Raw genomic sequence first — 18,698 nt, 5'->3', positions numbered from 1 at the left:
AAGAAAGACATCAATTCTGAAACTGACAGGAGGTAGTAACATCCTGTATTTCAAGGCAGGGAAACAACACAACTTAGTATCAGCCTTGGCAACACAAGACAAAGCCCCCATTTGTGAGTGTAAATGAGGAAGGAGCTCTGACAACGCAGAGTAACGTACTGCCCCTTCTGCAAAGTGCTGCAGCGCCTCGCCAAGCGAAGGAAGCGCTATACACATTTTATAGGATATAATCAAAGCTTGTCCCTTACTTCACACGCATACCTACTCCTAGACACCGCCAATAGACCTGTTCAATTCACATCCCTCTGAATCAGTCCGTGCTGATAACGTTAGTCTGAGAAATTAGCACTTTGCAAACCCACTGTATTGCGAGACGCACTTAATCTTTCAAAGCGCAATGTGTTGCATCAAATTCCCCATGAACATTTCGCCTGCATTTTAAAGGTGACGTTGTAATTAATGCACGAAGTTGCGTCAAAGCAGAAATAACCCAGGTAGAATGAAACTAGGCGCTTCAGCCAGAGTAGGAAGAATCTTCCTAAATGGAAAACGAATTCAGTCTGATTAAACTGAAAACATAAAATAATAATACTTAAAAATAAAAATACACACATCGTCAATGTCAAAAGCAGCAGAAGTGTTTCCCACGCCCCCTCCCCTTCCCCGCAGCCAGTCAGACTTCATATTCAGGCCACAGGACAAGTACCTTACTCATGTCAAAGGAGCGGCCGAGATCTCTGCACACATGCTTAGGTCAGTGTGATGCTGCGGACGAAATCAAAAACAAGGGTACCAGATACACACAGTTGGGCACTCAGAGCACGGGCACAGCACATGGGACATTCCAGTCCCACTAAGCAATTACCCAATGATACCCACCTTAAAGAATACCCCATAGCTCATGTCGGGGTCTAGTCCAGTCTTGTAAGTCCAGCTGAGACGGTCGGTCTCATCTCTTACCACTCCAGCAAGCCACGCTACCCTTTTCCACCCATACGCACCCCCTCCTGCCAAACACGCCAGCTCTTTGCTAACTCGCATACATACTCTTTTATGGGTAGGTAGATTTTGTGCTCAGAAAGTTGTTCTTGGTGCCAAAAAATGGAAACTAAACCACGTGATGAGCCGTCTTCTTTCCAGACAGGACTGACGTGGTATGCACTCCATATTTATTTGCTTTTGTATATTGTTTTATCACCATAGTTTTCCATCCCAAACAGCTATAATTAATGTATGCTGCTATTACACAACTCAACGGTACACAATGTATCACGCCAGAAAGATGAATATCTGAGCAGGCCCATCTCTTGACCCGTCAGATTTCAGAAGCGGGTGTTAAACTCTCCTAGCCATCCTGGTAGCTTATTCCAGCACAGCATGATGCTACTCGGATACCGCTGTATTTATAGGGGACGGAACCGCTAATTCATAGGAAAAGCCGAGCGCCATAAGACCCGAGGAGCCACTGAAAGAATGGTCACGTAAATATCAGAAAAGTAAACTTATTTGCATTTACAAATGCTTCAGTTTAATTCATTGGATTAATCAGTTCTTATGATAAATTTAGAAAGAGTCATGACGACGAGTGAGTGAGCCAAAAAGCAATTCCATTTTAATGAGCACTATTTCAACAGCCGATAAAGTTGCGTCTTTTGAACCACTTGCAAGTGAGGCTTTTGTCTTTTTGTAGGTAGTTCTAGGCGCTTTATAATTTGACAGTGAAGAAAAATGAGACAAAGAGAAGCAGAGTGGTTCACCAGGATCACACCATGTGGCTAGGTGGGGTAGCCAAGATCAGTCCAGGCTTCCCCGGGGCGGCATCGCCTCCTCGCCCCAGCTCTGCACAGAACAATGCTGAGCACTTCCTGGTCTTTCAAGAGCTAAATCAGTCACTGCCCTCAGTACAGAGAGGGCAATGCAACATACGCTTAACATGACAACCACGGACACCGTCCAGGGAGTCCCTCGAACCGGTCACGGCGCAGCCACAAACTATGGGGGGGGGGTTGCAGGCGAATGAACAAATAAAGCAATCCAGAAAACTGCACTCACTTAAAACACATCGGCTTCAGAATAAGCGCGAGTACCGGGTTTTCAGTGGCCGGGCCTGACTTAAGCTGAAGTATTTTAGAGGCAAAAATACATCAACAAGAAAGACACGGGGGTCAGGGGTCACCTGCAGCGTGTTAACAACGCATAGGTCTTCTGAAGCCTTATCTGCAGATACAGCCTCGCTCGTTACTTCTGCACTTTAAACGGTGACGTCAATGAGGGCACTTCAGGGACATATACACACGGCCTCGTTTCAGACTCGAACGGCCCCCACCTTTAGCACGGCGATAAAGAAGGGGGGGAGGCAGTCCTAGGGGGCGCGGCTCAGCTCGACAGCGCGGTGGGAGTGGACAGGGGGTGGGCCTTCCTTGTCACCCACCTGTCCCTCCAACTGGCAGACGATAATGCTCAACAATTAGTCAAGTATTTGTCTGAACCCCAGTAGAAATCTTAATGCGTGTTTCTAGAAACCAACCATCCAAAACGGATCATTCCATTATAAAATCAAACAAAACACTTCCAAAAATGTAGTTCCCAAAGTTTTCCATCAGCACAACTTGCGTTACATCTGTAAGCCACAAAATAATTATTAGCGTGTATGTGAACCGACACCGGGTTTAACAACTTGAAAGTAGAAATATCAAAATGTGCATGTCAAAGGAATGTGCGCATGCCACGAGGGGGTAAATGTTCCCTCGCACTCCTTTCAGTAAATCGATTTTATTCCAAGCGCCCGGCTTGCCACCGGCGCCCGGGCATGCAGTCAGTTTGCAGCTCTTCAAGAAGGCGCGCGGCCTTCAGTGTGGAGAGCAGTGCCTTCAGTGTGGAGAGCAGTCTGTCACTCTCCCGAGGCCAGTGACCTCAGTCTGTCACTCCGAGTCACCCTCACAACGTCCGTCACCCCAGTCTGTCACTCCGAGTCCCTGTCCCGGGGCCAGACACCTGCAGAGATGTCAGGACCAGTTATGAGGCGTCACCATAATTTTAATAAGTTGAGTCGCAAAGCCAGAGGCAAAACATCTTAAATCAGCCTTTCATTTAAAACAGTGCAATTTCCATCAAAGAAAAATAAACCACAATTAAGTGAAGCGGGCCACAATGGTAACTTTAAACCTGGATTAGCGTGAAAATGTATTTTCACTAGAAACTTCAGTCTTCCTTCTTGAGATCCGAGGATCCTGGCGGTGCGGGCGGGCTCGGGTGGGGTGCGGGCCCCGGAGCGGCCTCACTGCATCAGGCGGCGCGGCTCCAGATGCGTCGAGAGCTCATCACGGTCACCCACGCCTGCAGCCCGAGGTGGAAGAGAGGCGACGTGCGGAGCCGGCAGGGGTGGGTGAAGGGAATATACCGGCGGGCAGAGCCGGACCCGTTGGAAACTTAGTCAAAACGAAGAATTTAAAATTCCAAGATAGAGCTAGAGCTTCATTTGCCGGATATGACAAATTGTTTATTTAGTACTGTCGTGGCTCTCCACGACCAGCTAAAGACAGCGGTGGAAAAGAAGATGGCGCCCTCACACCCAGCAGCTACACTGCGCAGTGAAAGACGGCCGTCTCCAGTGTCATTCAAGATTTAATAGTGCGTCTGCTGAGCGCGGGGTCAGCGAGAGCTGAGAATCAATACAGCTGGGCACGCTGCAAACACCGAAGACGATTCTGCAACATGGCTGCCGCTCACTGTCTTCCCTTCGCAAAGACATCATATTACCCGATAAAAGGGCACAAAGGATTCCATTTCCTCATCGTTAAGTCCTTGAGACCTAAAGGTGTGCCGAAGTCACCAGTAATGAAGTGCTAATAAGTATTTTTAGCGGACAAAATTACCCCCAAAAACTTGTGCTGTGCTTTTAGAACACACTCGAACAAGCACACCACTGCCTTTCTCCGAGGCGAAGCAGAAATGCCTCGGAGAAACGCAGTGGCGTTTTCGGATTCGGGGGCGTGTTTTTCTGTTCTCTCCTCTTGCCATTGGCTGGAGGAGATAATCAGAAAAGTTGAAAAAAACACGCCCCCGAATCCGAAAAGGACGGGGCCTGTTCGGAGTGACGAAGCTCTTCTCCAATGGCTGGCCAGCATTCAAGAGGCCAGCCAATGGAGAAGAGGGGAGAAGAGGGGCGGGTGCAAGCCCCTCTTCTCCAAAACATTAAATCTCCGACTTCCGGTTCTGCCTTCGGCAAACCGGACGGTCCTCGACCTAAAAAGGGGCTCACGCACTTAGTTTATGTCTATGGTTACACGTGGGCTATGGATCCCGTGGTTTGAAACAGCGTCCCGCTACAATAAAAAGGGCATTTGTTGTACTCGATGTTCACCTATGAAGGATTAATTAAGAGGCTGCTTGTTCCGATCAGCCTGCATGCTGGAGTCACTGATGTTTTAAAGGTTGGTGAATCTCACTTTAAGATTTACAGTATGGGAGTGATTTGTTACAGTTAAAAGCTTATGGCAGTGGGATTTTAATTGGGTTGTGGACACAGGTTTACTTTCATTTTTCACCTTTTAATTTATTGTTTTGCTTGAGGCACAGTTTCCAAGCTTGACTGACATATTATTCAACAAGGTTTCACCACTTAGCAAGTTTGAATTCTAATTGGCATGATGCGTCAGTCTAATCAATGATTAATGTGAGATTTGGCTTCTGCCGGTCCTGAGGTGGTGCTTTTTTTATACCACAGTTACCCCTGAGGAAGGGCTAAAGGCCTGAATTGTATTGGGTTTAAAATATCATGTTAATTGACAAACTGTGAATTTGGATATGCTGTAGAAAATGCCTGGGTGGGCACTTTACATGCATCTGAATATCGGAATCACAATGTTTGGATAAAAATTGGAGAAGAATGAAGACAAACTAATGAATAAAATGAATTAAAATGGATAAGGTTTGGTGAATACATTGGTTTACATTGATTATTTCATCTCAGTTCTGATGGTCGTCGCATCCTAGGACTGGTGCATGTATATGCATCAGCTTAGAAATGGAGACTCACAGTTCCTCATCACATTCTGCTTGGGAAGGGTCATCATTTTGTGTTACGCCACTGGCAGCAGGGAGTCAACCTTTCTTTCCTGCGCCTAGATACAGTTCACACCCAGACAGCATTCCTTCCTAGGCCAGTAGTCACCACTGATAAAAGACCTGCAAATTACCCAGGTCATCACTGCTCCCTGTAATTAATCTGTGTTTAGAACAAGAAGTTATTCCTGGGAACATGTCAGGTTGTGGGTGGTAAACAGTTACTGCGTTGCAGCTTTGGCAATATTTACAAATAGCTGGATACCTTTTACACATTTCCCGGCACTTCTAAATTTGCACCCGAATGAGCTAAGCATAACTCGTTCAGAAAATACAGGAAAGAATAGATATTTCACAAATAACCTCAGTCTCTGCATGCTGATTACCTGCACAATAAAGAATATGCACATGTTGGGTTTGAAAAGGAAGTAACAACGGGCTATATGTACGAACATGTAATTGCAAAATATTGGTCACAAACTGCAACCAATATTTTTGTGACTAGTAAAGGTTTTTATGAACGGACCTATGTACTTGTAGGTCGATTCTTAAAAATTCATATTTTAGTGGGTTTACCCACCTCATGAATATTAGTGAGGTAGTTTGCAAATTCCAACCCACTATGATTGGAGTCCATCACAAGGATGGTGGCCTGCAGACTGTCTGTGATTGCCTTTCAATGAAGTAAACTTTTGTTTTAAATGCCGCATGTTTTCCTTAAAGGAAATAGGACTGCGTATAACAAGTCTTAAACAAACTTTGTTTTACATTTACAATGCCGAAGGTAGCCCCAAAGGTATCCCTTCCCTTTTGCGAATGCATTACCACCTCCTTTGAGGTGTCGGTAAAATATCAATGTTTTTTTACCAGATTTCAGTTTGTCTGATGGCCCTATGAGTCCACCATCCCTGTGATGGCCTCCAATTGCAGTGATTCACAATTTGTGACCTGCCTCGTTAATATTCATGAGGTACAATGGATTGTGACCCATTACGATTCGGATTTTTGAAGAACCGTCATTGGTCGCTTTTTAAAAATCCTAGGACTTATTCTCACTTTTGGTGTAAGCTTATTCTTTTTTTGCTCTTCACAAACTACAAGTGTATTTTTACATACAAGTATTTTTATGACTGTTGAGAACTCCACACATTAAAAGATTGGGCAGTCTTTGCAGTCATGAAAATACTACAAGTAACACTACACCTGTAGTTTTTGAACAGCAAAAAAATAGTAAACTTGCACCAAAAGTGTAAGTTTATCTTTGTGAATAAGGCCCCTTCACTGGTCTCAAAAATATTGATCGCAATTTGCAAGCAGTATTTTGCAACCAGATATTCGTACATTTGGTACATAGCGGCTTCTATTACACACCTTTCTCAATTTTGACATTTTAGAGTCTAGGCTGCTCATGGAAGAATTTGTATTTACTTACTACTGAATGATTATTCTATAGGATATTTCATTTATTTTTTGCATGGACAAGTAGCTCTGTTCCTTTGATATGTCATCTCACAAGTGCATGAGTCTTAGAATCAATCAATGTATGTAAGTCCCAAAATGGCGAGAGAGAGCATCAGTGTTGTGCCCCATAAGGCAGGCATGTGAACCTACAGGCAAACCAACTCTGAGTGCAGGTGTAAGGATGTAAATCAATCCCTTGATAATAATATCACAAGGATAAAGTGTGTCAGAATAAGAACATATCTCTTTAGTGTCACTATCGCTTAATTCTGTTGATGAATATCAAAGGCATTTCTATAGATTATCATGTTAAGGCACTGGCTGAGGCAGCATTATATAATATAGAGCTTTTAACAGAATGTCTCATGTGGCTTATAAATCCTTCCAAATAATGTCACCCTACCGTGGTCCCGCAATTTATGTGACTACTTGGCAATATATCAGTGGGCAACCTTTAACAAGGTATCGTGATGTTCTCATCCAACACTGCTATGCGATACAAAGGGGCTTATTTACAAGCCCCGTGCGCCGCCGGTACGCCACTTTTTCCCATTTTATAAGTGAAGTATCAGCGGTGCAAGTGGCTTGTATATAAGCCCCAACGTTTTTTGGGTCAGAAATGTGGGCCTTTCACCAACAGCAACAATAGTTCCTATCCTTATAGACAACTGTAGTCAAAAGCACACGCTAGACAAAGACATGCAGGGTAACAGAGGAGCAAACACTCCGTTCTATTGTTGACAGGCTTCTTGAGAAGAATGTATTCATGAAAATTAAAATGATTTCTTTAGAAAAATGAAAATAGCTCCTTATTTATTAGTGTAATTTAGTAACTAAATAAAATTGACAAGCATAGCAGTCCCATTAAGTTTAATACTTTTCTCATTTCAGGTGTGTTCATGGGAAGTGTGTGGCTGACAAGATTGCATATGTTTGTAAATGTACGGAGGGATACACTGGCAAGTATTGTGAAAATAGGAACAGCACCTTCACTCCTTGCCAAAATATGAGATGTGTCCATGGGCAGTGTAAACTTTCAGACCGGGGAGAGCCGTACTGCGAATGTGATCCCAGCTTCAGAGGAGAACACTGCGACCAAGGTGAGTGCACCCACCATAGTCCGTGAAGCTGATTGCTTAGGTGTTTGTCTTTAAAATCAGAAAATCATTAAATAAACCTACATGATCTAAAGGCTCACACGTGCCACTGGAAAGTAGCAATATTCCTTCAGGTCATTACATCTGGCCACGAAACAACTTTAGCTGTCTAGTAAGCATCATTAACTCATAATAAACACACACACACAACTATCTTTCAGTTTATGATGTATTTAATTATTTCTAAATAAAAATAAATGGAGTGGCCAGCAATTGCAAGTTAATTCAAAACGAAATTTACATGCTAAGCAAAAGGAAGCTTTTAGTGGGTTTACCTGTGGGTTTATCAACACATGCCTCAGAGCAAATAATTTTAAATGTTATAAATCAAGAGACATTAGCGTGATGAGGTAGAAGGCAAACAGCATTATAAACGAGCAATAGCAAAGCCAATAGGTCTCGCCTATGCAAGAGCTATTGGCTTTGCTTATATGTTTTAGCCATGTTGTTCACCAGCATGAATGCTGTTGATCATGGCTAAAAGTTTGTGGAGTAAGGGCAAGTCGTGTGGAATGGAATGTCATAAAGTGGAGTAGAGTGGAGTGTTATAGAGTGGCGTGGAGTGGTGTAACGTGGTGTAGAATTGAGTTTAGTAACATGGAGTGGAGTGGAGTGTCGTGGAGGGAGTAGAGTGTCGTAGAGTGGAAGGGCATAGAATGAAGTAGAGTTGAGTGACGTAGAATAGAGTGGCATATAGTGTTATGGAGTATCTTAGAGTGCAGTGTTGTAGAGTGGCCTGGAGTAAAGTGGCATGAAGTGCAGTGGTGCAGAGTAGATTGGTATAGATTATGTAGATTGCATTGGTTTTGTGTACAGTGGTGTTGAGTGCATTATACTGCGGTCTCCCATTATACCAACTTCAGAGACTCCAGTTGGTACAGAGTGCCGCAGCCTGGCTTCTTCTAAATATTCCGCAAAACAATTCAACCCATGCTCATCTCAAGGAATTACACTGGCTGCCATTTTGGGAGAGAATGAAGTTCAAGGGACTGGTGTTGGCCCATAGAGCCTTTTATGGGCCAGGTCCCGGCTACCTGACCAAAAGACTCACACATTATCATCCGGCAAGAACTCTGTGGTCTTGGGATGCGCTGCTGGCTGTGGTGCCAAAAATCAAGAGAAAGAAATGGAGAAGTACCTCTTTCTCTGTCCTGGCCACTTCTGTCTGGAGTGCTTTTCCTCTATACTTGTGTGGTACTAAAGATGAAGGTTCCTTTAAGCCTAGCCTAAAAACCTGGTTGTTTAACTGTGCCTTATAATTTATTTGTTGGAGCAGTGCTCGACGAGCCTTCACCACCGGGACACTCAGTAGAGTATCTGTGTGCTCTACATATATTACTTGATTGGTTGATTGAGTGAAGTGGAATGGTTCAGGGTAGAGTGGAGTGGTGCAGGATAGAGTGCAGAGGTTTACAGTAGAGTAGCATGGAGTTCAGTGGTGCGGAATAGATAAGCGTGGAATGGAGTGATGCAAATTGTAGAGGCATAGAGTGCGGTAGAGTGGCGTAGAGTTGAGTGGTGCAGTGGCGTAAAGCCCAGTGGTGTAGAGTAGAACTGAGTGGCTAAGGAGGCAGTGGCACATCATAGAGTGCAGTGGCATGAAGAGCTGCAGAGTGTAGTAGCGTAGAGTGCAGTTGTGCAGAGCTGTTAGCGTAGAGTGCAGTGGCATAATGAATTGCAGAGTACAGTGGCATAGATTGCAGTGGTGCGAGTGGTTAGTGAAGGGTGCAGTGACATACAGTGGTGTGAAAGACCGACATAGAGTTCTTTGGTGCATAGTAGTTAACGTAGAGTGCAGTAGCATAGAGTGCTGGTGCAGAGTAGAATGGCTTAGAGAGAAATGGCTAAGCATACAGTGGTGCAGAGTTGAACAGAGTGGCACAGCGTGCAGTGATGTAAAGTAAAATGGCGTAAAGTGAAGTGGTGTAAAGTGTTGCAGAGTAGAGCATAGTGGCATAGAGTGCAGTGGTACAGAGAAGATTGACATAGAGTGCAGTGGAATAGAGTGCATTAGTTTTGTGTAAAGTGGTGTATAGTGCATTGGCATGGAGTGGAGTGGTGCAGAGTCGAGTGGAGTAGTGCAGAGTGGAGCCGTTCAGAGTGGAGTGGTGCACGGTAGAGTACAGTGGCATAGAGTGCATAGTAGAATGGATTGACATATAGTGCACTGGTGTAGAGTGGAGTAGTACAGCGTAGAGTGCATTGATGTACAGTGCAGTGGCATGAGTGCAACAATGCAGAGTAGAGTGGCATAGCGCAGATTGGTGTAGAGTTCAGTGGCAGAGACTGCAGTGGTGCATAGTAGAGTACTGTGGGGTAGAGTGCATTGGCATAGAGTAAAGTGATGTAGAGCAGAGAGGAGTAGAGTGCAGTGACGCGGTGTGAAGTGGTCTAGTGTGGAATGGTGTAGAGTAGAGTGGAGTGGTGTATGGTGGAAAACGCATAGTGTGGTAGCTCACTGCTATTACAGACAACATATCCTCAATCGAAATGATCATTACATTGGCACAGACATAGTTTGACTGATAAAAGCATACAGCGCATAAAACAATAATGTGTGGAAATGTCATCACCCAGTTTATTGATTTGTTTTGATTGTATTAAAATATCTGCTTTCATTACACTAGAGAATTTCCACAAAATGTGCTTTATTTGTGCTTTTCTAATTCTGATATATTCTGAAATATCTGCACAGTTCATTTACAGACATTTAAATGTTGTTGTATGCTAGAAAAAAAAATTAACATTGTACACCTTTTCTCAAGCACTCCCCCAGTAGCCAGCATGATTGTCACATAAACACTCACACTGTAAAGTCAGAGATAGAAAAGTAAACACCAAGCTCCTTGGAAGACACAGCCTGCCATTTGACCTCTGTATTTTAATGTACAGCAAATATGACGACATAAAAACCATTTTTAAAGGCCTGATTGTAGAAATCCAGTATTGGTGGAAGAATACAGTAAATTTGGTTTGGGCAAGGGAAGGGATGAACTGAAGCTGGACAGCCTAAACAAATCGAGCCAGGAAATAGAAAGCAAGCAAATGTGAGTTACAAACCAGAAAGCCAATGGTAAGCAATGGGCAAAATATATTCACAGTGAAACTTTGGAAAGTCCCCAAGATGTCGTTAGCAAACCATACAGCTGCGCTGTCTTGTATGCTTTGACCTAAAAAGTGACATAGCACCACAGGAACCAGTGTCTTACTGTGGGCTGTATTTGTGAGTAGTGTCTGGCAAGATAGTTAAAGAAACTCCCAAGTTATTCATTATGAACTCAAGTGAGAATATGTGCTCTAGGTGAACGTCAGAAAGGTACAGTGCATATGTTATTCGTGTGTACTTCAGAGAAGTTAGGATATGTGCATCCAATAATACTCTGTACAAATCCTAGTACATTAGGATATTCTTGTGGTTTTGCACCTGAAACACTGCCATAAGCCTGAACAATCACACTCTCGACCAGAGGGCCTAAACCATTGTTTGTTCCCCTTCGTGGGTGGATCTTGGTGATAAAGTTAGATATAGATGATAATACCTATGTATCAATATACAAACATATAAATAATTAAACAATATAATATAGCGCAAACTTGCCTTTTGGCTATGTTCACCTTATAGAAATACCACATATATACATACATACATACATACATTGAAGCATAAACCTAGCTCCCTAGAATTACTTTTTGGCCTCAAATCAGTACCAGCCAGAGTCCACCTTATGAAGAGCTTAGATTACCTATGATGCTTTGGCATCTGTACCCATTGGAATGTACAGACTTCTGTGGCCTACATACATAAAATCTGTTCCACGCTATACACATTTGGGATCCCTACACTCCCATCATGTCCTCACAACACCCATTTTTTTTAAAAATAAAAGGCTGTTGACCTGCCTATGGCTACTTTGGCAGCGTAATTGTATTTGTTCATTTATTCACGTTGGAAATTTAATAGCACATACAATACACCCAAGCCAGGAAATACCTTCATGTTAAATCACGTTCTAATTGTGAGCACTGTTTTCACTGCCAAATATAGTGTCTGTTCATAAGCAGTGCTCATTAACATAATGCAACTGAGGCCGTGCCTGCTGCTTTTGGTGGCAGCACAGGTTTTTTTGTCACATTGTTCACACAAGCTTGGACTTCTAAAAATGACCTCTTGACAGGCCCTGAACAGTGGGCGTTCCTGCTAGACCTGAAATGCAGATGCACTGTTCGTTTCTTCAAGATGCTAATCTGTGTTCTTCTCCGACTCAAATCATCAGCTCTATATTACTTATGACAATAATTGTGTATTTAGTAGGGTCTATGGTAGTCTTTCCCTCCACACTACTCCTTGTAGCTTCATTACTTTAGCATCATTATCTTAGACATTTGAACATCATTTCCTTAGCATCATGATTGTTTTTAGAGATTTGAACTGAGGGATTACTAGAGACAAACTTCCTTTTCAATCCCCTTGTGACTTACAAGGGGATCACTAAAAAAAACCTTATACAGACCCTTCCCGAAGTCAAGGCCATGTAGGTAGTGTAGGTGGCCCATGTGGTCACTGTCTGTGCTCTCCCCCTCACTGTGATCCACAGGTCTTTGTGCAAGGATGAGTCTGCACGCAGATGTGTTCAGAAACAAATGAATCCCATAGGCTGAGATTCATCCCAAAGGAAGCACAACCTTGGTAACGTGACCTTGATCAAATACATAGCAACAAGAGATTGAGGCATTTTAATTTTAACTCTCAAAATAGAGTTGTAAACTCGCTCACTCAAAGTCATGCCTCTCCAATGTGTTCAAGTCCCTAAGACTTCAGTCCTGGCTGCCTTTGTATACGTCACTCCCAATATCACTAGCTCCCCGTCTGCCACTTCTTAAACCAACCCATCGCCTATGCAGTCACAATCATACCCTGTACGCAGACCGAAAAAGGCACTACTCATTCCATAGTGTTGTTGATACAGATTTCTTACAATAACAGTGAAATTAATATAATAGAAAAATGCACCCACAGTGCCCTATTCTCAAAATATATGAGTAAGTGTGTGTGTGTCTATGTAACATCAGGTTGTTAATGTGTATCCACACATCACACACTTTGATCAATAAATGTTAACTTCAAATATGTCATCATGGTAATCACATAGCAAAGTGGATCCTACCTGTGTGGAACACAGGCTAAACGCCAGTGTATTTTGTTATTTTTGCAGTTTTATTTTGTAGCAATCAAGGCACGAAAGGACATCAGATCTGTGTACTAGCAAGAATAGGATAATCAGAAGTAAAAATATGCATGTAAATATCGTATTGATTTTAAATAGAGCATACATAACAGAAAGTGCCCAACTGAAGACAGTGAATGTAGATTAGTTGGAAAGGGCATAAGCTTAGAGAAAGGGGACAGGCGTATATTATCTCTGTAAAGCGGCATCCATTTAGATGGCATTCTGAAGGAATAGAGTTACAAATTATTGAACCACAGTTCACTGTTTGTTTTTAAATCTAAAGTCTACAGCCACACTTCCCTAATGCTGTGTAGAGAATGCTGCTCTCCCAACCTGGTCAGCTTCTGAACAAGTCAGTGAGGGGAGTGTGAATACTGGCTCTTGTAAACCAGGTAATTAAAGAGATGCCTCGCTTATACAGGGAGTTAATGAAGAAAGGATATGTCTGAGGGTGATATTGTCAAATCAAAATGATCCCTAATCAACAGGCGGCAGCAATTAGTGTACGTAACTATACCTTAGTCAAGACTGGGGCCTGAGTCGTGGTCCTGAAGTTAGATGGTGAAGTTAGGTTTTTTTGTATGACCTTCAGTGCACCAGCATTTGCTGCTTATGTTTGGCATGTAGCCAGTAATAAAGAAGTCTGTGATGTTGAGCAAAACATCAATATATGGCAGAGTTTACTAAATTATGCAGCAAGAAAAGGCAGATTATGCGGGATGAGGCGGCACACTTTTTGATAGTATTATTTCATTATTTTGTAACTTTTTCACATGGTAATACTGTCTGGGCAAATATTTTACCTCATTAGTACCAATGTAACTACCAAACACAGAAATAAGAAAGATGACCAGTTAACCGTTGTGAAGGGCCTTCCACTGCGTGCGAAGATCTGTCGCCGCGTTTTTTATTAAGTTTTGATCAGTTTGAGCTGTAAAACAACCTTTAGTTTGTTAAAATCTGAAGATTATGCAACAGGTGATGGATTATCTAGCAAATGCGACAAATCCATAATTATTTGAAATAACTAGAGCCGCAGAATCACATAATTCCTGTGGCCCTGGTTATAGGCCTGTATAGCTAAACACAACAAGCACACTTGTAAAATGGCTTATTTTCAATAAATTCTTTGTACTGTAGTTCACAGAAAATATTATTTCATTGATCAGTTGTATTTGCTTTCTCCCACTGTGTAGAAGAGGATCCTTGCCACGGCGAAGTCATCCGCGAAATCATCCGCAAGCAGCAAGGATACACCTCCTGCACAACAACATCCAAGGTGCCGCAGATGGAATGCCGGGGAAGCTGCAGCAACAACCAGTGCTGCACGCCTGTGAGGAGCAAGCGGCGGAAATACACGTTTCAATGCCTGGACGGCTCCTCCTTTACAGAAGAACTGGAAAGATTTGTGGAATGTGGCTGCTCAAAATGCTTATAATCATTCTGCTACCAACCATCACTTCAAGAAGCTCCAGAGTACTCACAGTATCAATATGGGACCTGTTTTCTTTCAGAGTGAAGAGCAAGAAGATAAGAATATTAAGTATATTGTAAAATAAACAAAAAATAGAACCTATTTTTATTATGGAAAGTGACTATTTTCATCTTTTATTATATAAAGTATCACACCGTTTGGGTATATGTATCATATAGTGAGTTATTTTTACCGTGAACATTTTTTAACAGTTGTAAAAATAATAATTAAAAAATGATAATAAATTGCATCCCTCTCAAGGTCTAGATTCTGAAAACTTAGATGTGCTTTGAGGCCCTTAGGGACAACCCCAGAATGAGATGTGCTAATTCTGGGTAGGAAATATGGCACCTTAATCATTAGTCATGGGCTGTACTTCTCTTTGGCGGAAAAGGTGGCTTGAGTTCATACACTAAGCTTGTAGAATGCAAGAGCAGTCAATATTCCCTTTTATCCACATCTGCCTTCCAATGGGCCCATCTCACAAGCCTCTGGGACTTCTGGTCTCCCACAAGCAACAGCATTAGCCTGAACATAAAGCTGAGTTGGCCTTCATAAGTTACTCCCAAGACATTCTGTTTGTCGGCAGAATGAGGTCAAAGGAGCTTTAGGTTAAATGTTTATGCTCCTATGATTGTTTATTGTGAATTCAAAGAAACATCCCAAATATCTTTACAGAGACATGATTGTTCCTTTCTTTACTTTTTTTTAAAAATCAAATCTTCATTATACTATTTGAAATATTTTGTTACCACCCATCTTTTAAAATTGCCAAACATGCTTAAAATGGCATACATAGCAGCCACAGTAAGAACAGTATCCTCCATTTTAACATCAAAAGGACTAATTATGATTTCCATTGTACTCTGCCCAGTAGCTTTTACTCATTACTGTGAAATCAAAATGTGCAAATTAAAAAAACCTGCAATACATATTTTGGAAAAGAAGAACCCTAAAATCAATGAAAATATATATTCAAGTTGTGGGCCGGTCATTGTAGCTGAATTGGAAGGCAATGTTGTTTCGAATTATGTGAAGGACAAAGTTTGTGTGATTCATCTCAATAGAAAAAGAATTTGCGTAAACACTCAGAAAACGGCTTTGTGTGTTTTTCACTGCTAGTGGGCAAAACGACCAGTAGCGAGGGGCAGATTGATTTGAGTCTGTTTTATGTCTGATTCCTGGAGGCTGAAAATGTATCTCCCTTTCCTGAATGAGAATGCACACTACTGTTATAAGCTTGTTTCAGTTCACTATGATCCAATGTGAAAATCTTGATTTTCGTGCCCTAGTTTACCTACAACAAATGTCAAATGATACGTTTTATAATTTTCTTTATTTATGCAGTGTAGGTCATCCTGGTCACTTTAAAACTCTGTTTTTACTGACTACATAGATTTGACACAATTGAGGTCTCAAACTAAGGGGCTTATTTATAAGCCCCTTGCGCCGCCGGTGGGTCACTTTTTTTGTGACTCACTGGCAGCACATCTTGCTGCCCCATATTTACAAGGACACGTAAAGCCGTGTCCTTGTGAATACAGCCTCTTTACAAGCAGCACTTTGCATGAAAGGGGCATGCCATGGGTGTTCCCATGCAACACCTATGGCTTCTGCAGCATTTCCAGATTGACGAGAAATCGTATACTTGGAAATGCGTCAGAATGCTACGCCTCCCCATGGGCGGCGTAGGGAGGCGCAACAAGGAAAATGTCTTCATTTCTCCTCGTTTTTTCCTCTTTCTATGCGTGCTTTATTCTGTAACACGCGTAGAAAGAGGAAATCACCTCTCCTGGTTGTTTTTGTGCAGTGTCCCTTCCTGCACAAAAACAATCATCCCCGCAACGCAGGCACCCGTGCACCATCGTGCAAGGGGGCCTGCGTCGGTGCATGGCAGCTCATTGTGCACCAGTGCAGGGGAGAGCAAAGGGATCCGTCATATCGTTATAGATATGATGCATACCTTTGTTTCAAAAGGAACGCAGCGCCGCACATTCACATGGTTTGCGGCGCTGCGCTGCGTTACTTTGTTGTAGATAAGGCTCAGAATTCATATTGCAGTGCCAATAGATTCCTCCAAGAGCATACACTTGTCTGCCCAGTCCTCCTTCTTATTTCGTGTCCCATGTAGAGCTGATAACATTAATTTGCATCTCCTAAAGCCAAGTTGATTACAAATTTCTTCCTTGTTATTATTAGAAATTTCAAATGTTGGTGACACCATGTTTTTGCTGCATTTGATGCCTCCAGAGAGCACAACTTTGAGAGGATATGTCATTGAAAAATGTAATCATATATCCACCATTTGGGCAATGACATATATCAAATGGACAGGAAATGCGAATTATGAATGTCATAGTGGATTTTTGTAGTTTTTTTTTAAGTATGGCTCTTGTGCATGTTTTGTTTAAAAGAAAATGAAAACGATTGCAGAATGTACTAGGCTACTGTATCATAAATATGTGATTCCTAAAGCCAAACAGAATCTCCTTTATTTCCTAAAGACAGCCTTCTTGTGGCTTGCAAGGCCGCTTTTCACTAGATAGTGACTGGTCAGTCAAGTATGGAGAGACACTGCTTTGATTGTTTTTTCTACAACATGTGCCTATGGCCACCAGTTATAATAGATGGTACTCTATGATCATTATGAGTGGCCTGGTGGGAAACAGCTATTTATCGATTTAATAATAAACAATACCCTAGGGTTCCGTATTTATTAGGTCTGATAAATAGCTACTATCTCAAGTTTTCATCATCCAAATGGAGAATAACATGCACATTCTGGAGCTTTCTGAACCAAAATCCTCATGTACCTGTATTTATTTGGCATCTTCCCTTGTACATTTTGCCAGCACTTGTGATTACAATTCTGCGCTATCATGTGTTTGCGCAAGGATCGGAAATAATCTTCCACTCACAATGAATGCCTAATAGTGAGTTCTGGATTTGTTGGTCTGCACAAGCATTTAATTTTTCAACAAGGATATAGCATAAATGTTGCTTTGAGATGTTCCATTTTGGTACTGTTCAACTAACTTCAACATTTAGTGAAATTAAAGTATCTGAACCGTGAGGACATATCCATTCTGGATTTCTTTGAGGTCTCCGAGCATTGATGCATATTATTATTCCTGTACAGACATTCATTCAGCCTTGTAGTGTTGTTACCACACACTCTCTTTAGCATGCATGCCATTAACTTTTATGTGTCTTACTGGCATTCCTCACAATTTAAGAACTCTATAGTTGTTAATGACATTAATATTTGAATTTGTAATGGTCTATTTTTGTATTATGTTCTCCGTCACCTGTACCTGTATAGCATTAACAATTATGTCTACTATTTCTACTGTAAAGAGAAAAACTATTCAGTTTGTCCGTTGGTTTTTTAGTATAGAAACGAGCACTAACAAAATGTAACATTTCATTAATTGCAAGCTTATTTATTACTTGTTATCCATAGCTTTGTTGTAGGCCCTGGCACCTGTAAAATGCCTTCTAGTTTATGTGCTAGAAATGTTCTCCCATGTGTACAAAAGCATAGAAATCCCCAAAACAATGGGTGTCTGCTCTACATTTTGAATAACTGACTTTGAGTGAATTGGTATGATATGGTGAATCAATACGGCCAGGCATAAAGTATCTACAAACACTTTGGTAAAGAATTGATACCTACATTCTTAAACTATGTCTGATTTATTTGCCATTTTGTGAAACACTGCTAAACCAAAATGTACCTTGAGCTTAGTCCTTTGTTAGGAGAGGAGCATGTTAAGTAACTGGAGTCAACATCCCACATTAATAAATGGCATCAAAAACTTTTACTATCTAAGAATACTTGCAAGGTATTGGTGACAGAGGTGATACCACAAGTCCTGTTTGAGTAGTAAAGACTGCTGAAATAATGCTGGCCTTTACTTGCACCGGAAAGTTGGTGAGACAAACATTGGTACTGCTATTGGAGATCACATTTCCCAGTGTACCCATGCATTTTCAATTTGCTTATCTTTGCTCTTATGCCACAAAGGGAGAATCTGTACTGAATCTGGAAACAGTTCTTAGAACTTTAGCTTCCGTGAATACTTGCATCTTCTACTTATGTTAAATGTGCGTTCCTGACCATTTATAAATGCGATCTTCTGCAGTGGTAACATGCTCAAACTAGGTCCTTCTTACCTAAATCTGCTAGTACCTCAGATAAGAAAGCATTAGAGGAAAGCCTAAATGGAAATTTATTTTCACTCATGCTCCATGCTGTGCTTACCATCACACATTCTGCACCAAAGAAAGGCAATAGATGTTAATCAGCTTTGA

The 18,698-nt window shown here is 41.8% G+C and overlaps 1 protein-coding gene across 2 annotated transcripts in view; it reads left to right on the top strand.

Annotated features, from left to right (window-relative positions):
* Positions 1-18,069, top strand: part of SLIT3 (slit guidance ligand 3) — a 1,010,870-nt gene extending 992,801 nt beyond the window's left edge. For both annotated transcript variants that reach the window (XM_085617848.1, XM_085617849.1), the window contains 2 exons: positions 7,417-7,625; positions 14,107-18,069. In XM_085617848.1, the coding sequence (XP_085473974.1) occupies positions 7,417-7,625; positions 14,107-14,348 (451 nt within the window). In that variant the 3' untranslated portion in view covers positions 14,349-18,069. The remainder of the gene's footprint in view (positions 1-7,416; positions 7,626-14,106) is intronic.
* The last annotated feature ends 629 nt before the right edge of the window (positions 18,070-18,698 follow it).

This window comes from Triturus cristatus, chromosome 7 (genome assembly GCF_964204655.1).
Source record: "Triturus cristatus chromosome 7, aTriCri1.1, whole genome shotgun sequence".
Lineage (NCBI taxonomy): Eukaryota > Metazoa > Chordata > Amphibia > Caudata > Salamandridae > Triturus > Triturus cristatus.
The sequence above is the reverse complement of the archived record's forward strand: the minus strand, read 5'-3'. Positions and strand labels throughout refer to the sequence as shown.